This window comes from Micromys minutus (genome assembly GCF_963924665.1).
Source record: "Micromys minutus genome assembly, chromosome: 9".
NCBI classification, from domain to species: Eukaryota; Metazoa; Chordata; class Mammalia; order Rodentia; family Muridae; genus Micromys; species Micromys minutus.
Genome location: NC_137978.1, coordinates 62,194,570 through 62,216,470, shown reverse-complemented (window position 1 = coordinate 62,216,470; position 21,901 = coordinate 62,194,570). Strand labels below are relative to the sequence as shown.

General features: G+C 49.6%; 1 protein-coding gene across 2 annotated transcripts; it reads right to left on the bottom strand.

Annotated features, from left to right (window-relative positions):
- Positions 1 to 657: 657 nt before the first annotated feature.
- Positions 658 to 15,087, bottom strand: SLC2A7 (solute carrier family 2 member 7; the record flags this gene model as incomplete). 2 transcript variants are annotated; one of them, XM_080921409.1, is made up of 12 exons in its annotated part: positions 658 to 876; positions 1,818 to 1,945; positions 3,126 to 3,201; positions 4,819 to 4,920; positions 6,672 to 6,782; positions 8,423 to 8,613; positions 8,818 to 8,943; positions 9,489 to 9,641; positions 10,175 to 10,299; positions 12,368 to 12,553; positions 14,477 to 14,586; positions 15,037 to 15,087. In XM_080921409.1, 12 exons carry the CDS (start codon positions 15,085 to 15,087, stop codon positions 658 to 660), a joined length of 1,578 nt encoding a protein of 525 aa, XP_080777535.1. The 2 variants fall into 2 exon arrangements, with proteins under 2 accessions (XP_080777535.1, XP_080777536.1); XM_080921410.1 differs by having other exon boundaries at positions 12,368 to 12,528; positions 14,488 to 14,586.
- Between the last annotated feature and the right edge of the window lie 6,814 nt (positions 15,088 to 21,901).

Sequence of the window (21,901 nt, the reverse complement as noted above, 5' to 3'; positions counted from 1 at the left end):
ATACTGGGAAGTGGCAGACCCTCTCCCCAATAGGTGGAGTTTAGTAGGAGGTCTTTAGATTAGTTCAGAGCACTATTACATTTGCCAGAGGTCTAAAATCATGGGGTCCACCCAATCTTGGGCTGGAACCCAAGGAACAGAAGCCCAAATAATCTTTCATTTTTGTTTGTTTGTTTGTTCGTTTATTTATTTTGAGACAAGGTTTCCCTGTGTGGCCCCAGCTGTCCTGGAACTCACTCTGCAGAACAGGCTAGCCTTGAACTCAGAGATCTGCTTGCCTCTTTTTTTGTTTTTAATCAGTTAATTGCCCTAATTATTTTGTTATAGTAACATGAAGCAAAGACCCTGAACTTGTAAAGCTTCAGCCTTGAAAAAAAAAAAAAAAAGAATCTATACCTCAGGTAAGTTTGGGAATGAATATAGAGTCAGAGAAGCAGCTCCTGTCAATCAAAGCTCATATAAGTCCTCATTACCCCAGTCAGCCCTCTCATGGTCAGCCTTGAAGCCAACCACCCTGCCAAGTAAATCCAGGCTGTGTTTTCCCAAGTCTTCCAGTTGCTATGGGAGCACCAAAGTATCAGAGCTGTTACCCTCCCTGAAGGCCTGGTCCCCAGAGCCCTTCTCAGAGAAGGAACTATGTATGGGTCCTTAGAGCCATCAAAAGGGTGTTTCCTTGGTAGGCAGAGAAGGTGTGTGAGGCTTGGCCGAGGTTACTTCTTTCTCTTCTAGAAGCTCCACTCCATTTCTCTTGGCAAAAATACGGTTTATTTCTACGAACGTCCTGCCCTTGGTCTCAGGGATTACCACGTAGATGTAAGCAGCCGTGAGGAGACAGACGCCAGCAAAGACGAGAAAGCTGTAGGCTCCGATGGCCACCTAGAGAGGGGACAGGCAGAGGGGGACCCTTCGGACAATGCACTTGGTGCCTTTGTGAGTCGCAGGGACTTTTAAAAACTATTTATTTATTTTATATATGTGAGCACACTGTTACTCTTTTCAGACACACCAGAAATGCTCTATCTGCATGTACACCTGAATTACAGAAGAGGGCATCAGATCCCATTACAGATGGTTGTGAGCCACCATGTGGTTGCTGGGATTTGAACTCAGGACCTCTGGAAGAGCAGTCAGTGCTCTTAACCACCGAGCCAGCTCTCCGGCTCCAGGGACTTTCTTCATGGCCAAATTTATTCTACCCCCCGGGGGGGGGGACATCAGGAAAACTGTGCTCCTCCCTAACCTCCAAAGGAATCTTTAGCGCTTGGCTCTCGGGTCCTTCCTGAACTGAAAGCCTGGAGTCTGGCGGACTCCGGAGAGGGTGGCAGCAGGGTTGCTTCTCTTGTGTGCTGTCCCTTCTGTGGTATGTAAAACCATGCCAGGAGTTTGGTAAAGCAGAGCATGTTGAGACTTGGTGTAAGACTAAGGACAATCATCCGGGCCAGGACAAGCCACTCCCCCTTTCCCCTCCCCCTACCCCGCCCCTGGGCTAGATGCAGTCCCCAGCCTGCAGCCCCGTTCTCCCCTCATCTTTGACTCCTAGTGGTGCCTGGATGTCCAAGAGTCTGAGAACCCCATGACCCCGACCTCCACGCAGGCCCAGGGAACCCCTAACCAGCTCTGGCTTTTCCCACATCTTAGACTGTCCGAGCACTGAGCTGCGCTTACGCTTAAGTGCTACCCTACCTACAGCCTAGCACCTGCCCCTGCCTCAGCGTGGTGTAAACGCAGTCAAACTCCCTGCTTTCTGCCTCCCTAAGAGTCCCTGTGTCAGAGTGATTGCCGGCCAACAGCCAAGGATGGCGTGAAGGTCCACTCACCTGAATGGACGGAAACGTCAAGCCCACAATGAAGTTGGTGAGCCAGTGTACAGCCCCGTCCACTGTGAATGCGGCTGTCCGAGAGGATTGCAAGACAATCTCTGTCCTCACCACTGAGGGGACAGGACCTGGGGGGAAGGAAGATTCAAAGGGTCCTGAAGGCTGCTAGGCCCTGACATGACCTCACTTTGAAAACCTCACACCGTTAGAGCACCTCATCTCCCTGTGTGGGCCACCCCTGCCGGGACTGGGGACTAAGACACAAAACAAAAACCGTTTTTACCCCCAAACTATGACAGAGGTTAGGAAAGCCAGGGGTGGCTGCCAGTGCTGTCTCCCAACTGGATGCTACGGAAGGTTTGTAGAAACCCAGCAGATGCTTCTCGGGATCCTCGCACTGTAACCCTCTCCGGCCTTGCTCTCTGTCCACCTAGTTCTGAAATTCTTGCTTGTCAGGAGTCGCCGTGCCCTGTGAACACCTGGCTTGGACATTGCTGCCCCCTATAGTGTGTACAGAGATGAAAATGACACTCCTTCTTTTCCCTGATTCCAAATCTTTCTCTGCTGCCTCATGGTTGTTTCCAGAGAGGGTCTTGTCTCAAACATCTATAGCTATGTTTCTTCCTGATTGCTACCTCCATGGGGGGGGGGGGAAAGTATCTTTTAGGGGCCAGTAAGATGGCTCAGTGGGTAAAGGTGTTTGCTGCCAAGCCTGAGGAACTGAGTCTCCCCAAGACCCACACAATGGGAGAAGAGAACTATCTCCCACAAGTTGTCTCTGACCTCCACATATGCACTGTAAAGTATGCAAGCATCCAGGCATGTAAATGAATAAATAAAATGTAAAAAAAATAACTTTATGTTTTAGACAAGGGCTTATCTCAAGCTGGTTTTCAATTCACCTACTAGCAGAGGAGTGGGTAGCCCAGGCTAGCCCAGAGTGGATAGCCCAGGCTAGCCCGGAACTCATTATGTATGCATGAATGAGACTGATAATACATTTAAAAAGATCGAGTGGGTCCAGAGCTGGGCAGGGTAATACATAATTGTAATCCTTGCACTTGGGGACTGAGGCAGGAGGATTGTGAGCTTGAAGGTAGCCTAGCAAGTAAGATTTTTATATGGTGAGATTGTGACTCCAAAACTCTCAGATGAAAAAAAGAATGCTGGAAGCCAGAAGGCGAGCTGTTTGAGGTAGTTGTGTGGGGGAGATGAATGGGCAGCCACGCACTCAACAATTTATTGAGCACCTTACTCGTGCCGAGCTCTAGAGCCTGGGAGAGGTGGAGGAGCGCAGCAAAAACTTACTGGGCCCTATGGAATGTCCCACGATGTAGGCGAAGACACAGATGATGCCAAGGTAAGACAGCTCAGGGACCTTGCTCTGTGGAAGAAGCAGCCCTGTGCGTCAGAGGGCGTGGCCTGGGACCTCCCGGGGGGCCTCAAGACAAGAGCCTCATGGAGAGCTGAAGCCACTCCGTAATTTCACTATCCTGCTGCAAGCATTCTGAGTCCCACAGAGGCCACGAGGGCTCTGAGCCAGGAGAAGAGGCAGGTGGGAATAAGGATGTAAGGATGAGGCAGAGGCTCTCTCACAAAAGCTGCCGCAACCATACCTGAGAGTTGCGGAGTTAAACAGAGACCTGCTTATCACTCAGGTTTGGTTCAGGCTGCTCCGAATTCCCAGATATGACTGCATTTTAATTTTATGTCACCTTCTCTGGGTGTGGATAATATTGTTTTTATCCCACAAATGTGGACCCCAGCCCACAGATTCCTGAACACAGACCTCAGTCTCTCATGGACAGGACAACAATTGTCACACACTGAGGTGACTTGGTGGGGCTTTCAACTTATTTGACAATTGTCTGCTGAGAGTCCTTCTAGTGGGTGGTTTGACTATGCTTGATCCGCGGGAAGTGGCACATTAGGGAGTGTGGCCTTGTTGGAGGAAGTGTGTCAGTGTGTAGGCGGGCTTTGAGTCTTCCTGGGCTCCAGCTCTGCCCAGTGCAGGAGAGACCCTGCAGAAGACAGTCTCCTACTGGGTGCCTTTAGATCAAGATGTAGAACCTTCAGCTCCTTCTTCAGCACCATGTCTACCTGCATGCCGCCATGCTTCCTGCCGTGATGATGATGGACTGAACCTCTGAAACTGTAGGCCAGCCCCAATTAAATGTTTTCCTTTAGAAGAGTTGTTTGGGTCATGGTGTCTTTTCACAGTAGTAAAACCCTAATACAATGCCCTAGGAGCAAGGGAACCGCTGACTACCTCCTAACCCATGAGGTTTTGCTCCTAACAGCCAACACAATGGCAGATAAAGGACCCAGGTTAACAGACTTAATTATACTGAATGGCAAAGGAGACACTGATGGCAGGGTGGGGAACCCTGAGGGAACTCTGAAGGGTCACCAGGGCTTCTGACAGAAGGACAAGATCTCTTCTCTTTCTTTTCCTTCTTGTATCTCCTCCCGGATTACGTAATGAGTTCCTGGTCAGCTGGGGATACATGGTCCCCACGGATTTTACAGCACCTGTTGTAACTGTTTCCTGCCTAGGTTCAGTCAGACCTGGATTTGGATCGGGCTGATGAACACTGGGACTTAGCTCTCTCAACATCTGGCATGATTCCAAGAGGGGATCTGGGCCCAGCTGTCCCTGTTACAGAGGATTGCCTCAAGTCTGAGTTTATAAATCAGAGTCCAGGGGGCCAGAGCGAAGGTGGGCACTTGAAAGCATATGCTCTTCTTATAGAGGACCCGAGTTCAATTCCCAGCATCTGCATCAAGTCGATCACAGCTTGCTCAGGGGTACACTGAGATTCATGCCTTCATGTGTGGGCACAGGGGAGCAGAATTACTCACGAGCTTCACCCTGGGAATGGGTTTTCTGGAGCAGTTGTCCATGATTGGCCACTAGAGAAGACTGAGACCCACCCATGCAGTCTGGAGCTCAGACCCTCATGCCGGCCTCCCACCCACAGGGCAGGGTCTGAGCACAGACCTGAAGGAGGAGTGCCACCGTCAGCACCAGGCAGGCAGAGCTGCAGATGCCATAGCCAGACAGCAGGAGGATCCGCCGCCCCAGACGCTCTATGATGAAGGCCTGCAGAGGGGTGGATGGTGATGAGTCTCTCGTACTAAGGATTGACCTCGGAGCTCCACCCTCTCTTGCTTGGCTCTCCTTAGGTGCCCCTCCCTCACCGCACTACGTCAGGTGGCCTATTTGGTGTAAGTTACACCTTTGGATTTTGCTGTCCTTGTCATTTACAGACCCTTGGATATGTACTCCCTGCAGCCCCCTTTCCCTGTAGTAACCACATTAAATTCTTTTATGTATATGTGCGCACCCGCTTGACTTAATGTACACTATGTGCATGCAGTACCGTGGGAGGACAGTAGGGGGAGCTGGGTATCCTGGATCTAGAGCTACAGTGGGTTGTGAACTTCCCAGTGTGGGTGCTGACAACCAAACTCAGGTCCTGCGCAAGAGCACTGAGCACTCTTAACTGCTAATCCCTCTCTCTGCCCTGAGAACTGTGTTTTCTAGTCTCTGCATGCAATGCTTCAGCACCTTTGGGCCTTTCTCATCTCACTCGGAAGGACTGCTCTTCTTGCAGGTAACGAGTGCCCAGAGGAGGCCAACAAACCCTATTGTCTGAGAGTGCATTTCCTATCCTCAAGGAGAGAAAAAGAGAAAGGACCCTACCATCAACGTGTAAGCTGGTGGACCCTTTGTCCCTCCCCTCTAGCCTTCTGGGTAAGACCTATCCATCATCCTAAACACAGACTAACATCACCAGCCCTTCCTCCCCACCCCCTGCTGGGAGAAATCCCAGACAGAAAAGTAGTTCTGTCTGTCCCTAGAGACAGAGTCTGAGAGGGCCACTGTGCTCTAGTGAGGGCAGGCATAAGATAAGGCAAGGCCTGTGATTGGGCAGTGAAAAAGAAAGGCAGGCGTAGAGTTTCTGAGAGGAGGGAGAGATAGGAGAGAAGATGGAGGAGGAGAAGAATGACCCAGCTCCATGTGGCTTTACATAGCCACAGGTAGCTATGAATATCTTATAAGGAATGGACCAGTACAGGACAATTTGTCTTATCTAGATGGTCGGTTTATGTTAATATCCATCCGCTCTGAGTTTATTATGTGGACGTTTTGTAGGGTGAGAAATTTACTGATATAAGTTTGATTGATAAATTACAAGCCTCTAGAGTTTTAATTTTGCCGGTTACAGAGATTTGTGAAAGCTAACCGAGAGACGGGCAGTCGTTGCATGGGGTTGGAGTGGCCATAACCCTCATAGGAACAGCCGTTGATGGGGCTCGCCATGGAGTAGCCGGTGCTAGCGTGGCACGGTGTTCCTCTTATTCTTTTTAATATTTACCTCTACATCCCCCACCCAAAATCCCCTCCACGTGTGCCCAGCTGCTTGGGTTTTAGTTAATTCCAGATGTGGTCAAATAGACAATGAATGGATTACATCACAGCTGGGTTTGCAGTGCTTGCTTGTTTCTGAGTCTCACATTGTCCGGGCAGATCAGGAAGTCACTATATCATCAACGATGACTTTGAACTTCTGATCCTCCTGCCTTTGCCTCCGAAGTGCTGAGATTGTAAGTGTGACCCATCATGTATAGTTCGATACCACTACTGGGGACCGAACCCAGGAACTTGTGCATGCTAGGCAAGCACTCTACCCAATGAACTGTGTCCCAGACCTTGACCAAGGTTACTACGGTGCCTCCTAGACTAGGGTCACACACACTCTCTGGCCTGAGGGGCTTCTGTCTTCCAGTCAGTGGGCTGTTCAGGGACTCTGACATAACCCACACGACCCCCCACCCCTAATAACTCACCGAGATGAGAGTCATCACCAAGTTGATGACACCAGAGCCCAGGGTCACATACTGGGACTGAGTGGGGTCCACACCAGCGGAAGTGTAGATGATATCTGCGTAGTAGTTGACCTACAGCACAAACAGGGTTGTGAGCAGAGGCCCTGACACATGTCACTGGATTCCCTTTCTCACTGTGAGCAATGGACAGTCTTGGGAGCCTGGGTTGGGGACCCTGGATAGGATGGAGTTAGTAGGGAGTGGTAAAGTTAGACACGTGGTAGATCTGACTCTGCCCTGGTATCTTTGAGTTTTGGCTTCTGTGCTTATAAAATGGGAGCCAGGTGACAGTGCCACTAGGTAGCTTTCCCTGCATAACTTTACTATTCTGCACACACAGGCTCTTGATTGTGGCCAGCTCTGGCCCAGTCCCAGGATAGTCACAGAAAGCTGCATAAACTGGTCCCCATTGGGTGGCTCCCAAGATCACTTTGCACTTGAAGACATATGTCACCTCTTCCTGTTTCTTCACCTAGACATCAACAGGGTCACCTGTCCTCTCTCTAATGGTTCCAGAATGGGCATTTGAGATTTTCTTTTTCTTAAAGATTTATTTATTATATATAAGAACAGTGTTGCTGTCTTCAGACACACCAGAAGAAAGCATTAGATTTCATTACAGATGGTTGTGAGTCACCATGTGGTTGCTGGGATTTGAACTCAGGACCTCTGGAAGAGAGAAGTCAAGTGCTCTTAACTGCTGAGCCATCTCTCCAGCCCCTGATTTGAGATTTTCTGTTTGCCCTTCCACAGATAGATCAAAACAGCTACCAGAGAACATGACATTTTTCATGGCAAATGAGTCTACTAGGGCCTCCTGACCCAGAATGAATCAAGCAATGGCCCTTCTCTGGAGCCTGTGATTGGGACCAGTGGTCAGGAACTTCTCTGACGGTCTCATATGGGAGGGCAAAAAAACCTACAGGTGCTAGATTTTTCTTTTGGAGATTAAGAAGCACCCCCCCCCCCAGCATATAGCAAGAGAAGAGCAAAGGGTAGAGAGAAATGGTACCAATGGAGTCCAGAAATGTTGTAGATGGTTGTGAGATCATTTGAATGTTGGGAAAGGAACCTGGATCCCAGGCAGGAGTAACAGTGGTCATAACTGATGAGCTATGTCCACCCGTCCTTCCATCCATCTATCCATTTTTCCATCCATCCATCTTTTTCTTCCTTTCTCTCTCCCCCTCTCTTCCTCCCTCCCTTCTCCCTCTCTCTCTGACTCTCTGTCTCTCTCTGTCCCTCTGTCTCTCTCTGTCTCTCTGTCTGTCTCTCTGTCTCTGTCTCTCCCTTTATCACTAATGAGCCTCCTACATTTATTTATTTACTCATCTTTCTTATTTTTATTGCATGGATTTATTCTGTGACATTCTGTGGCACTTGAGTGGAAGTCTGAAGAGGTAGATCTCTCATTCCTGGCACGGGTCCCAGGGATCAAACTGAGGTTGTCAGGCTTGGCCTAAGCTTGCCTTCATACTGAACCATCCTGCCGACCAAGGTCCCATTTGTTGCAAAGGGAACAACCAGAGTGATAAAATGCACCACCCTCCCAGAAATCTCCTCCCAGCACCAGATTGGCGGCTCGTCCCTCCTGGAGGTCAGACTGAGCCTTACAGGAGTCAAAATGCAGGATGCTACTCCTGAGCCTTCTACGAATTCATCCAAAAAGACCCAAGGGGCCCAAAAATCTGGGGCGAGGTGGCACCGCGCACCGCGTTGATCCCGGACAGCTGTTGGCCCGCCATCAATACAACGATAGAGATCAGCTGCCAGCGCAGGGGCCGGAAGGTGAAGAGGTTGAGCACGGACAGGCGACCCTCGGCTTGCTCGGTGCGCTCCTCTGTGCGCATTTCTTCCATTTCAGCCTCCACATTGTAGTTGTGACCTCGCAGCCTCCTTAGAGCTGCAGAGCAGACAGGCGGTACACCACACTCGCCCTCTGCCCTACTGCACCTCAGCCAGGCCCAGAGCCTCGCCCCAGTCGCCTCTGATCCCCCTGCACCAGCTCTCAATCTCTGTCCGCTGTGACCCTGATCAGGACCGTACCTGCCCTTTCCACGCCCCATTGCGCACTGGCAGCCTGGGTGAGCAGCCTGAGTCCCAGTACCTCGTCTTGTGGTCTCCTCGTCTCCTTTCTCAATCAGGGTGTAGCGGGGACTCTCAGGGAAGAAGGGCAGAGAGAGGAGCTGAATCAGTGCGGGGACCCCTGTGAGAGCCAGGAGGATTGGCCAGCCTGGACGGAACACAAAAGGCGGCTCGAGACTCGAATCTGCTGCAGGGAACCTACAGATGCACAGGTGCTTCCCCTCCGGCTCCCCCCGCCCCCGTGCCCAATAGATGATAAGCCAGGGTGGTGGCCACCTAGTCCTTGCCAAGATGTTGCTGCCCACAAAGAACATCCGTATTAAAAATATAGGAAGGGACCTGGTGGGTAACGAGACTTGCATGAAGACCTCAGCTGACTAGCAAGTTTCTACCTAAAAAGCTGTGTTTGTGCAAACCCGGGACCCCGCCCAGGGTGGGCGGGTTGGGGAAGCAGATCCAGGGAGCTCATTGGCTGGCTAGCCTAGCTTAGCTTATTTCCAGGTATTCTCCCATTTCCAGGAGTTAGTAACCCTCCCTTGGCACGGTTCTCTATATAAGCTGACCTAAAGGTCACCAAAACACCTTCCTGTTTGGATTACGGGTAACTTTTGGTTCAGCAGAGCCAGGGGCTGCACCATGCATGCCCACAGTTTATTAGCTCTCCACGCCTCAAGCCCACACGTTGCTGATTACCGGTGGCATTGCCCAGGATGACCTGCAGGCTGAAGATCTGAGCCAAGAGGACTCCGATGATGACGAATACCTCCGTCATTGTCCCTAATGTGCCTCTGAGGTTCTGGGGGGCCAGTTCTCCCAGGTACATGGGCAGAGCACTGTAGGCGATGCCTAGTTCAGAGGAAACAAGAAAACCAGACATTTTTGGTTATACGGGTTTTTCTACTTTCTCCCTCCTGGTCTCAGGACTCTCTCCTCTTCCCTGTCATTACGTGGACCAGCTCAGGGTCATGGTCACTCTGGACCCTTCCAGATACCACGCCTATGCTGTCCCTCATATCTACAATAAACCTCCTGCACCTAGGAGCAGGCATGTCCTCCTATTTATTTATTTATAGTCCTGGCTGGCCTGAGCTCACTATATGGACTTAGACTTGAATCTACAGCAATTCATTTGCCTTTGCCTTCTGAGTGCGGGGACTACAGCACGGTGGAAGACTTCATTACGTAAGGGGGGGGAGCTAGTATGGGGTCTTCGAGGGCCTAGGACTGGAAACTGGAGGAAATCTAGGGAGGACAAAGGCAGATAGCCGGACACCCCGTGTCCGGTGTCGGCTCCTGGTGCTGGGCACCCAGTGTCTCAGAGCTGTCCTTTGCCAGTGCACACCAGAACACCCTGGGTCTTCAGTGGCCGCCCTAGGTACCTGCGCAGACTCCCACCATCACTCGAGACAAGATGATCAGCTCAAAAGCCCGGGCCACTTTGCTGACTCCCATCAGGATGGCAGAGGTTATAGCGAAGACATTGTTGATCAACAGTGTTCCCTTTCTGCAAGACAGCAGGTCCCGGAGGGCAGGGGCGCCCAATAGATGCGTTGCCACCCCAAACCCGGTATTCCAGGCTGTTCCCTACAGAGGAGCTAGACCATTCCTGAGAAGAACTGGAAGATAGACGTGCCCTGGAGTATCCCCATTTATGTATGTGTCGCAATCCCTGCCCCCAGTGTGAGGAAGGGTGACTGGGTCTCCTCGTGTTGGACTAGGGCTCTTATAATATGCAACACTCTCTCCATGTTATTCAAAAGAAGGCCCACAGTGAGCAAGAACGGGAAAAGCTGTGGGGAAATTGGAAGTGTGTTAATGTTCTAGCAAGGAAGCTGTGGGGCTGGCAGGCGTGGGGGAGGGGAGGTGTGTTTCAAACACTGCAGCCGTTTCACAAGTGGGAGCTTCCTGTGACTGGTGGGGAGTCAAGCCCTGGGTGATAGACCAGACCTGATGTTTGTCAGGGATGCTGACCAGATGGGGTGCAGAATGGGGCTACAACCCCTGTGACCCACAAGGCTGAAACCCAATGGTCTGTGGAGGGCAGGGCTGAGAAGCATCACTGAGCTTGTTTTGGTTTTTTGAAAGAGGGTCTCTGTATCCTAGGCTGACTTTAGATTTGCTCTGTAGTCAGTTCTCCTGTTCCCAGAGGGCTAGGAATGGCTGCGTTCTACACTCAACCTGGGGGTTGCTAAATGCTCGCCTCCCCCTCCCTGTCAGTTGCAGAATGCCCAGCCCCTGACTGTTACGGGTAAAGCAGGGGAGAGGGGCCTTATTAAAAAAATCCTCTGCTAGTCAACACCCCAGGATGTGCCAAGATCCACAGATGTGCACTCTGGAGTTTTCTGGTCACTTTTCTCTCCCTAGGGCTGCCACAGCCTCAGAGTGAGCCCTGAAGACCCGGAAGGATAAATAGCACACAGCAGTCCTACATTCCTATATCTGACTCTCTCCGGTCCCTAAGAAGCCTGCTGGCCTCACAGAGGCTCAGGCTGTTGGGCCTCCACTGGGCGGGCTGCCTGTGCCTTACCCCTGGTCTTCATTTGTAATACAAGACGAGGGAAAATTGTCTTTGAGAGGCCGAGAGAGGTGGTGCACACCTTTAATCCTAGCACTTGGGAGGCAGAGGTAGATGGATCTCTGTGAGTGACAGGTCATCCTGATCCACACAGCGAGACAATATCTCAAAATCCACCAATCAATCAATCAATCAATCAATCAATAAAAGGTCTACAGAAGAAGGATGTGGGTCTTTAGCACAGTCCAGTCAATGTTTACAGGTGATATCTGTATATACCCTGACCTGCAGCAAAATTAGAATCTATCAAATTCTTTCTACACTTAAGTGCACAATACACAAGAGGGGACAAGTGCGTTGCTCGCCAAGTGTTTTGCAAGGAGAGGCTTCTGGGTCCAGCTTTCATAAATAGACATTTTCCAACTGGTAATATTTTTTTAAATGCACGACAAGGAGCCTGGCTGCTGTTTTTGGAGTTATTTGTCCCGAGGGGTTCTTTACTGCCCATCCTTACACAGCCTAACTTAGCCTGACGACTTGGTGGCAGAGCAAGCCTGCTCATGCCGAATGCAGCTGTGCCCCACCCAGTGACTTTAACTCCCCATTCACCTTCCTGGGGACCTTGAACTGCACAAACCTCCTTATCTTTAACCGTGCCTCTGCAGTGTGGAGCTCTGAGTACTCAAGCAAAGTGCACAGAACTGGGCTTCACCTCCCCTGCAGATACGAGACCAAGGCACGTGTAGTGACTCGGCCCATCTCCTAGCCTCAGTACTGCTGAGCCAATACGTAGGGTGCTGTTGGATCCCAAAGCCACGTGACCCCAGAACAAACCCCTCGAATGGCATTTCTGAATACCTGCCGCAGTGCTTACAAGACACTGAGCTAAGCACCAGCAGAAGCTGTTCCTACAGTAGCTGTCAGGGAATGAGATTCCAAAGGGTCTGTGGCAACTTGGAAGGTCGCATTTAGATCTGATATTCGGGGTGGTTTCAGACATAGAGAGACCCTGTGGCTGAGATGAATCTCGAGTTTGGGAATGCCATCTTCCTTTTACCTGCCCCACTTGTTGACCATCAAGCCAACCATCAGCGACCCCAACAGCCCTCCCAGAGGGAACATGGAGACCGTGCAAGACCACAGGAGCAGCAGGGTATTCTCATCCATGAACGTTCCGTGTCGCTCAAAGTACGTGTCATTGTAAAACGACTTCAAGACCTGAAAGACAGGACCCCATCCGCTGCTCAAGATACTGTATAACTCACAGAGACGGCGATGTACGTTCTCAGCTGTCCCCTTGTCATCTTTCGGAGCTGACACCTCCTTGCCAATACCCACAGGACACAATTGAACCTACTGGTTTCTGTTGGTACCTGAGGAGCAAAATAATATTCCAAGGAGAAGAGATGGAAAGGCAGCCTGAAGAAAAGTTGTTTAACAATTCACTTTCATGGTCTGGAGAGATGGCTCAGTGGTCAAGAGCACTGACTGCTCTTCCAGGGTTCCTGAGTTCAAATCCCAGCAACCACATGGTGGCTCACAACCATCTATAATAAGATCTTATTCTGCCAGAGGAAATGCAGGAAAGATTCACACTTGCCGTGTGACATTGGGCTGTGGAATGCTGGGCGGTGGGTCAACCTTCATAGGCTTATTTTCTCAGCGGTTATAGAAAGCACCTATGTCTGTAATAAAATACCTGAAGTCTCTGGTCACACTCCATCACTGAGAAAAGTCACGGCAAGAACTCAGCAGGGACCTGGAGGCAGGAATGAAGCAGAGACCTTGGAGGGACGCTGCTCACTGACTTGCTCCTCATGGCCTGCTTTGCCTGCTTTTGTGTACAACTCAGGACTGCCTGCCCTAGATGGTACCACCCAAGGTGACATGGGTTCATCTCAACCATCAATCAAAAAAAAAAAAAAAAAAAAAAAAAAAAAAAAAAAAAAGAAAGAAAGAAAGAAAGAAAAAAGAAAAAATACACCACGGTCCTACCTGTAGGCTAGTCTAGTGGGAATATTTTCTCAATTTAGGCTCTCTCCAAAACCACTCTAATGTGTGTCAAGTCGACATAAAACTGGCTGCGTGTTAATTATAATAGTGACATAGCACATTGCCTGTGTCATACTTAGAAGAAATTACTCAGGGCTGCACATTCAGTTCAGACGACTCAGTGCCCGCCCTCTATGCATGAAGCCCTGGGTTCCATCCCCAGCTCTAAATACGATTCATAGGTGCACACCTGTAACCTCAGTACTTGGGGAGTGGTAGAGGTGGTGGGGGAGATCAGAAATTCAAGGTGAGCTTCAGCTATATATAAAATGTGAGGCCAGACTCTGCCTTTACAAAGTGCAGTGGGGAGGGGGCCGGAGAGATGGCTCAGCAGTTAAGGGCATTTAATGCTCATGCAGCGACTAGAGTTCAGTCCCCAGTATCCATATCAGATGGCTCACAATCATGCCTGGTGTGATATTTTTAAAAAATCATCTGGGGGCTGGAGAGATGGCTCAGTGGTCAAGAGCACTGGTTGCTCTTCCAGAGGACCTGTTCAAATTCCAGCAACCACATGGTGGTTCACAACCATCTGTAATGGGGTCTGAAGCCCTCTTCTGGTGTGCCTGAAGTACAGCTACAGTGTACTTATATGTAATAAATAAATAAATCTTTTTAAAAAATCATCTTGGCTGCGGATGCTGTTCTGTGGTAGAACGCTTTCTTGGCGTGCATGAGGCACTGGGTTTGCTTTTCAGTATTGCAAGATGTACCACCAGGAAAAGCTTCATAAGATCGAAGATGCTCCATTAGCGATAATGAGTAATGAATATATGTGTCGATAATACACACGTGTGTCCAGACTGCTGCTGCACACCTGTCTCCTCTGGAGCTCGCCCTAGCCAACCTTCTTCTAAGCTGTTTCTCCTTGCCCCAAACACGATCCCTAGATGTTAACAGAGCTCATTCTTGATATATCTGTCATCCACAAATGGCCCTCCCAGGAGAGCAAGGCAAGGTGCCCTCCATACTGATGTCCCCAGAAAAGATGATATTGCTGCAGGAAATGGCTCTAGCTACCCCTGGTCCTCAGACGTATGTATCTAGGGGATTCCTAGAAGATGGAAGCTTCCAGAAGCAGGATAGCAGCTGACTTCTACCCGTTGAGACCCACCTTGTGCCCACCTTGTGAGGTGTGTTGATCACGGCGATGTTGTATCCATACTGGAAGGCTGAGCCAAAGGCTGCACTTAGGGTAGTCAGGACCAGTGTGGGCTGGAGGTGCTGAACCAGAGAGTTCCAAGGTCAGAGACTCTGTAGGGTTGGCTCCTGTGACTTCAAGGATTGGGGTGGGATAAGAGTGGCCAAACCTCCACTTCCTCCTTAGGTGGAGAGGGAGATCTCTCTGGGAACAGGCTATAATCCTGGAAGGAGGAGGGGGCTATCTGGGAAGGGGTCCCAAGCAGGCATCGTCTTGTTTCTAGGTTCACATTTTTCCTGCCTTTGACCTTGAAGGTGGAGGGACAGATAGGGTTGTGAAGTGGTGCTATCTGGTTTCCCCAGGCTTCACAGGAGCATGCTTATGTCTGAGCCATGGGACTTGGGGGGTGGCAGTCCCTCTGCAACCATCTGGATAGGTGCTCCCCCAAGCCTTCCTGGATAGATTGATTCCAGGGCCCTCATCTGCATACAAAAGTCTCCAGCTCGGTGGCAGTTTCCAAAGTTGTCACTTACCGCCTCCATGTGTGGTGAGGGCAGAGGTGTCCTTGTCTCCTTGCCCTCCATCCTCATTCAGGTAGGAGCACAGGTGTGCTGTGCCTGTCTGATGCTACCGGGCCCCGCTCTGCGGCTGCCCTGCTGGGTCTGCTGGTTGCCTGAAGCTGGCCTCCCATATGATCCTCTTGCCCTCTGGACCTTGATGTCTTTCTTCACAAGACCATTCATTCTCCTTGGCAGCTGATAAGATATATGTTGGTGCTTTGCCAGTGGCATCCATGAGCAGGGTGGGTACCTCTTTGTACCCTACAATTCCTAACCAGCAGCCTCCCTGTTGCCACAAGGAGGGGAGAGGGCACTAGTTGGTCCCCTGAAGTGGGTTCTGAAAAACAAGGCAAGCCCTTGGGCTTTTCCTCCAGATGTGCCTCCTTTGTGCCTTGGTTAGTTGTCTATGTGGGAAAAGCACTTCAGTTGTTTTCTAGGGCAACTTCGCTGGTCATGGGGACAAATAATGACCTAACACCTATGATCTCAGCACTCGGGGCTTGGGGACAAGAGGACCATGGGTTTGGAATTAGTTCAGGAAACACAGTAAGACCTCATTAAAAAAATAACCAAAAACCAAACCAAGGGTTGAGGAGGGGGCTCTGTGGCAATTAGCTACTTAATGAGAAGGCTCAAAATTCCATTCTTGTAAGACAGGACAAAAAGGGAACCTTGATAAATGTATATTTATAATTAATTTATTATAATGATTGCATTATTGTTGCTGTGTATGTGTGTGGGGCATGCACATGTCACAGTGCTCATCTGGAGGTCAGAGGTCAGCTTGCAGGAGTCAGTTCCTTCCTTTTACGACGTGAGTTACTGGGATTGAACTCTGATCATCAGGACTGGTAGCAACCATCATTACCAGCTGAGCCATCTCATGGGCCTTCTGTGTTTTGTTACCTCTCTGTGTGCATAGGTTACTTTCCTGTTGCTATGCTACACCAGAGGCAACATAAAGATGAGAGTTTATTTTGGCTGATGGTTCCAGAGAGGTTGAGTCCATCAGTGCCGGGAGGCAGCGAGGGTCAGGCAGCTGGAGCAGGAAGTCTAGGGCTCAGATATTTAACAGCAAGCGCAGAGCAGAAGGAGCTACTAGAAGAAGGGTTAGGATATATAATGTCCCAGGCCGCTCATGTGACAGCTGCTCACATGACAACAGCCGCACCACCTGGGTCTTCCCAAACTGCTTCACCAACTGGGAATCAAGTGTTCAAATACCAGATCCATGGGCCTTTCTCATTTAAAGCACCATGGTGTGTGTGTGTGTGTGTGTGTGTGTGTGTGTGTGTGTGTAGTGTGTGACTGTAGACATGCATGAGGAGGTCACAGGACAACTTCAGGCATCTGTTATCGGCTTCTATTGTTATCTTGTTTGAAACAGGGTCCATTGCTGTTTAATGCTGCATGTGCTAGGTTGGGGGCAGCTAGCATCTGGGAATTCTGTCTCCATCTCCTGACTTTACACATGATCGGTGGTATTCAGACCTGTGTTGCCATGTCCAGCTTTCACATGGGTTATAAGAAGTCAAACTCAGGCCCTCATTCTGCTGTGGTAAACATTTCAGCCAATTAACCCTGTCCTTAGCCCGTGAACTTATTATTTCTAATTATACATTTAAGTATTAGGAAAAATGACTAGAGGTAATTAGTAGATAATTATAATTGTCGTGACACCCCAAAACCTGTGTGTTTGGGCCCGTTTGGTAGAAACCTTCAGAAGTCAGGCTTCTCAGGAAGCTTTGAGATGTTGCGGTGTGCTCTTGAAGAGGATTGTGGGATACCCATGTCTTCCTTCCCCTTCACTTCCTGGCTATGAGGTGAATGACCTTTATCTGCTCTGTGTTCCCAACATGACGGGATGACTCAAGACACAAAAGCAAAAGCACAGGGACGGCTCCCAGACAGACGTAAGTACAGTCCTGCATTAATGGTGATGATGGGGCGGCAGACGGCTCAGAATAAGAGTGTGTGCTGCAGTGTCTGATGGCCTGAGCTCCATCCTAGGAACCCATGCGATGGAGGAGAGGACGAATTCCCTTTGTCGGAAGAAGATACAGATGACACAAGTGTTTAATAAGTCAATAAAATATTGAATAACAGAATGATAATTGTGTCAGGATTATTTGCTAGGAAAGGAAGGAAGGAAGGGGGAGAGAAAAGTAAGGAGGAGAGGGAAAAAAGGAAAAGAGGGGAAGAAAGAAAAGGGAAGAAAGCAAGAAAGGAGAAGGAAGGAAGAAAGGAGGAGAGGGAAGGAAGGAGGAGAGGGAAGGAAGGAGGAGAGGGAAGGAAGGAGGAGAGGGAAGGAAGGAGGAGAGGGAAGGAAGGAGGAGAGGGAAGGAAGGAGGAGAGGGAAGGAAGGAGGAGAGGGAAGGAAGGAGGAGAGGGAAGGAAGGAGGAGAGGGAAGGAAGGAGGAGAGGGAAGGAAGGAGGAGAGGGAAGGAAGGAGGAGAGGGAAGGAAGGAGGAGAGGGAAGGAAGGAGGAGAGGGAAGGAAGGAGGAGAGGGAAGAAGAGTGAGAGGGAGGGGAGGGGGAGGGAGAGAGGGAGGGAGGAAAGAAGGGAGGGAACAGAAGGAGGGAGTTGGTTCTGCAAACCTGCTCAAGAGCCCACTGCTAGGAAGGTTGTCTTAGTCATTGCTCTATTACAGGAAAGAGATACCATGACCAAGGCAGCTCATATAAAAGACACTTAATTAGGGCTGACTTACATTTTCAGAGCTTTAGTCCATTATCATCCTGGCAGGACTCATGGCTGTGCTCTGGAGCAGTAGCTAAGACCTACAGTCTGATCTGTAGGCAGAGAGAAACGTTGGGCCTGGCTCTGGTTCTTAAAACTTCAAAGCCCACTCCCAGTGACACACTTCCTCTGACAAGGCCGCATTTCCTGTTCCTTCTAATCTTTTCAAACAGACCTGGTGACTGATCATTCAAATATTTGGGTCTGTGAGGCCATTCTTATTCAAACTACCACAGACGTCATAGGCCTAGGGGGAAACCTATTGTTTTGCTCAAAGGTCATATTGTCAAACAGCCCTCTAAATGAGAGAGAGAGAGGAGAGAGAGAGAGAGAGAGAGAGAGAGAGAGAGAGAGAGAGAGAGAGAGAGAGAGATCATGCTAATTTATTAGTGCTGCTTTCTATCTTGGTTGAACCTTTTCTTGCAGTGAGCAGAGAGGTCAAGGCAGAGACTCATATTATTGGGGCTTTATATTATTGGGGTTCAGGGATCACCACACAGACCACTCAGACACTCAGATATGATGAAAGTTTATTGAATGCCTAATTTAGACTGATCCGTTCGGGTCATGAGGAGGATTTGGGAGCCAGACTGTGATGCTGGTTTGTTCTTAGGGCAGATTTTTTGTTTTGTTTTGTTTTGTTTTTATAATAGGAAAACCAAGTGCAGAAGGCAAGGGGGAAGACATTTTGGCTGACTAGACAAAGTGTCATCAGCTGACCTTTAAGCTGATTGGTCCTCGGTAAGTGAGTGAGGTAGAGGTTAGGGGTTTTCCAGAGTATTGGGATAACAGAACACGAGTCATAAAACCATAGCATTGTGACCTTTTTGGAGAAGTTTTAGTGTCAGCTACAAATAATGACTTCGAAAACCTTAACTTAATTTCACCCTTTGTGCAAAATGGAGACTGAATACAAAATGGCTACAGTTATGTTAAAAAAGAGCAGCCTTAACGATTAGTCGGGGCTGGAGAGATGGCTCAGTGGTTAGAGCACTGACTGCTCTGCCAGAGGTCCTGAGTTCAAATCCCAGCAACCACATGGTGGCTCACAACCATCTGTAATGGGATCCAATGCTCTCCTCTATACGTTAAAAAAACCAACATAATTGGTCAAATAATTTATATAATCACATGACTGAGAATAGCATGAATGCTCCATCTTAAAAGAGACACCACTATCATCACCCCCAAAGTTCAGGGAACATCATGGAAAGAGGGCAGGAGGCATGTAGGAGCTGGAGAATGGTGGTGATGGTAAGTGCTATGCATATGTGAACGAGTGCTATGTCTGTGTGAGTGTGTGTGAGAGTGTGTGTGTGTGAGTGTGTGTGAGTGTGTGGGTACTGTATGTGTCTGTGTGTGTGCTGTGACCGCTGTGAGCATGAGTGTGTGAGTTCTGTGTGTGTGAGTGCTGTGAGTGTGTGTGTGTATGTATGTGTGTGGCTGCTGTGTGTGAATTCTGTGTGTGAGAGTGCTGTGAGTGTGTGTGTGTGAGTGTGTGGCTGCTGTGAGTGTATTAATTCTGTGTGTGAGTGTGTGAGTACTGAGTGTGTACTGTATTTGTGTGTGTAAGTGCTGTGACTGTTGTGAGCATGTGAGTGTGAGTGCTGTATGTGTGTAAGTTCTGTGTGTGTGAGTGCTGTATGTGTGTGTGAGTGCTATAAGTGTGAGTTCTGTGAGTGTTATAAGTGTGTGAGTTCTGTGAGTATGTGTGAGTGCTATAAGTGTGTGAGTTCTGTGAGTGTTATAAGTGTGTGAGTTCTGTGAGTGTGAGTACTGTATTTGTGTGTCTGAGTGTTCTGATTGCTGTGAGCATGTGAGAAGAACCTTTGCACAGTCCTGTCCTTTCTGTCTCTGCTCTCACAGCTTAAAACCTCCCCCCTGAGACTCACCTGCCCTGACACATTTCCATCTGGATTCAGCAAAGTGTCATTTCTAGGGGGGAGATTGGTTTTGGATTTTGGAGGTGGGTTCTTAAGTGTCCCAGGCTAGTCTGGAATCCACTATGAAGCCAAGGATGACCTTGAACCTCTAATCTCCTTCCTTCACTTTCCAAATCCTAGGATTACAGGGATGTGTGACCCCGCCTGGCTTAGCCTTTGGAACATCCCGACTTTAAACCTCGGGAATCGGTATCTGTCGTTAACTCTGACCACACAGGTGTGATGCTGATGAGAACGCACTCAGACTGAAGGGCAGGGAGAGAGAACTGTTCAGATCATTCCTGTCTCTGGAGTCATCCTTAGCCTATATACCTACCTTCTGCCCTGCCCCCACCGAACTGTGCCCCTTGGGGTCACTGGCCACCAAATCCAATGAGCCTCTTCCTCTGGGTTTTTCTTCGCGATTCCTGTGCAACCCCCAATTTCTGTAAACACCGAGGTTCTCTCACATAAATGAAGTCTGAACCCAGTTTCAAGAAAGCTCTGGGGGCCTATGTTCCTCCAGGGCTCCCCCAACTCTTTTGTGAGACAGTGTGATTCTCTAGACTGTGTGTCTCTGCTCTGCTAGCCTATGGACCACCCACCACACTCAGCCCCTTCCTGTGGCCTCAGTGTTTCTCCACATCGCTTCCTGTCCCCTTTCTGGCTTTCTCATTTCCCTTCTCTTTCTTTGAGCCCTGTGTTTACCAGCTGGGTTTCTCCATTCTCCAGTCCCTCCCAGACCTGTTAGGGACTCAGTGTCCTAACACCAGGCTTACTGTGATTGTTTTCCAGGGCTGGAGATTGAACAGAGGGCCTTGTATCTGCTGGGCTCTGCCACTGAGCTACACACTCAGCCTCCAGGACTACCACAATAACCAAGTTCAGACGCAGTGTGCTTCTCAAGACTTAGAGGGTCACCGAGTATGGTAGAGCACCCATTTAATCCCAACACCCAGGAGGCCGAGGCAGGCAGATCTGAGTTCAATGTCATCCTGGTCTACAAAGCAAGTTCCAGGCCAGCCAGGAATTTCTAAGGAGACCCTGTATCTGCCCTGCCCCAAAGACTTATAGGCTCTCTTATAGCCCTGCAACTTCCTGTGTTTCCTTCCAGACCGAAATATATCAGGTTCCCCTGAGCAGAATGCCCTACTACTGAATCTCACTAACTGGAGAACCCTTCACATTTTCTACGTCTTCATCACCCTACTCCCATGCCACATACCTCTTGCTATATACCTCACTCGCACAAGCAAAACTCTAGACGTTTCTATGCATAACTATCCGTGTGAGTCTTAAGTTGGATGTGAGTTCATGCCAAGGTTTCCAACTCTAATCGATTGCCACACGGTGTATTCCAGGATCCATACCATCGGCACTCTCCCACAGTCTGCCGTCCATCCATACCATCGGCACTCTCCCACAGTCTGCCGTCCATCCATACCATCCGCACTCTCCCACAGTCTGCCGTCCATCCATACCATCGGCACTCTCCCACGGTCTGCCGTCCATCCATACCATCGGCACTCTCCCACAGTCTGCCGTCCATCCAAACCATCGGCACTCTCCCACAGTCTGCCGTCCATCCATACCATCGGCACTCTCCCACAGTCTGCCGTCCATCCATACCATCGGCACTCTCCCACGGTCCGCCGTCCACTCACCCGTGTCCTTTCCCCTGTGTTTCACTCGTGTGTTTACATGAGTGCTTATCCCCAAGCATGTCAACACAGCAGAGTACCAAACACGCTCATCAAAGAGCTAGACGCTACGAGGAAGTCATTTGGACCCTGCAGCAGCCACATGGGACATGATCTGTTTGTGACACTTTTAGTTGAGGTTCAGAAAAGCTAAGTGACATGGCATTTTACATAGTTAATGGCAGAGCCAAGATTTGAACTAGGGAGTAGATTTGTGTAGTGTGTAGCTTTTGCTACCCCTCCTTAATGCTCTGGGAATGGGCTGCCTTACCAGTCCCCGCCCAGAGAATATTGGATTCATGGATGAAACACACACGCACACGCGCAAACACACACACACACACACACACACACACACACACACGTTCAGTTTCAATCTGCCTTTTCGACTCAACTCTTGGGCGCCTCCGATCTATCCTGGCTAGCGTGCCCAGTACTCCCGGCTCAGGGTTCTATCTTCTGTCAACTTCAGTTGC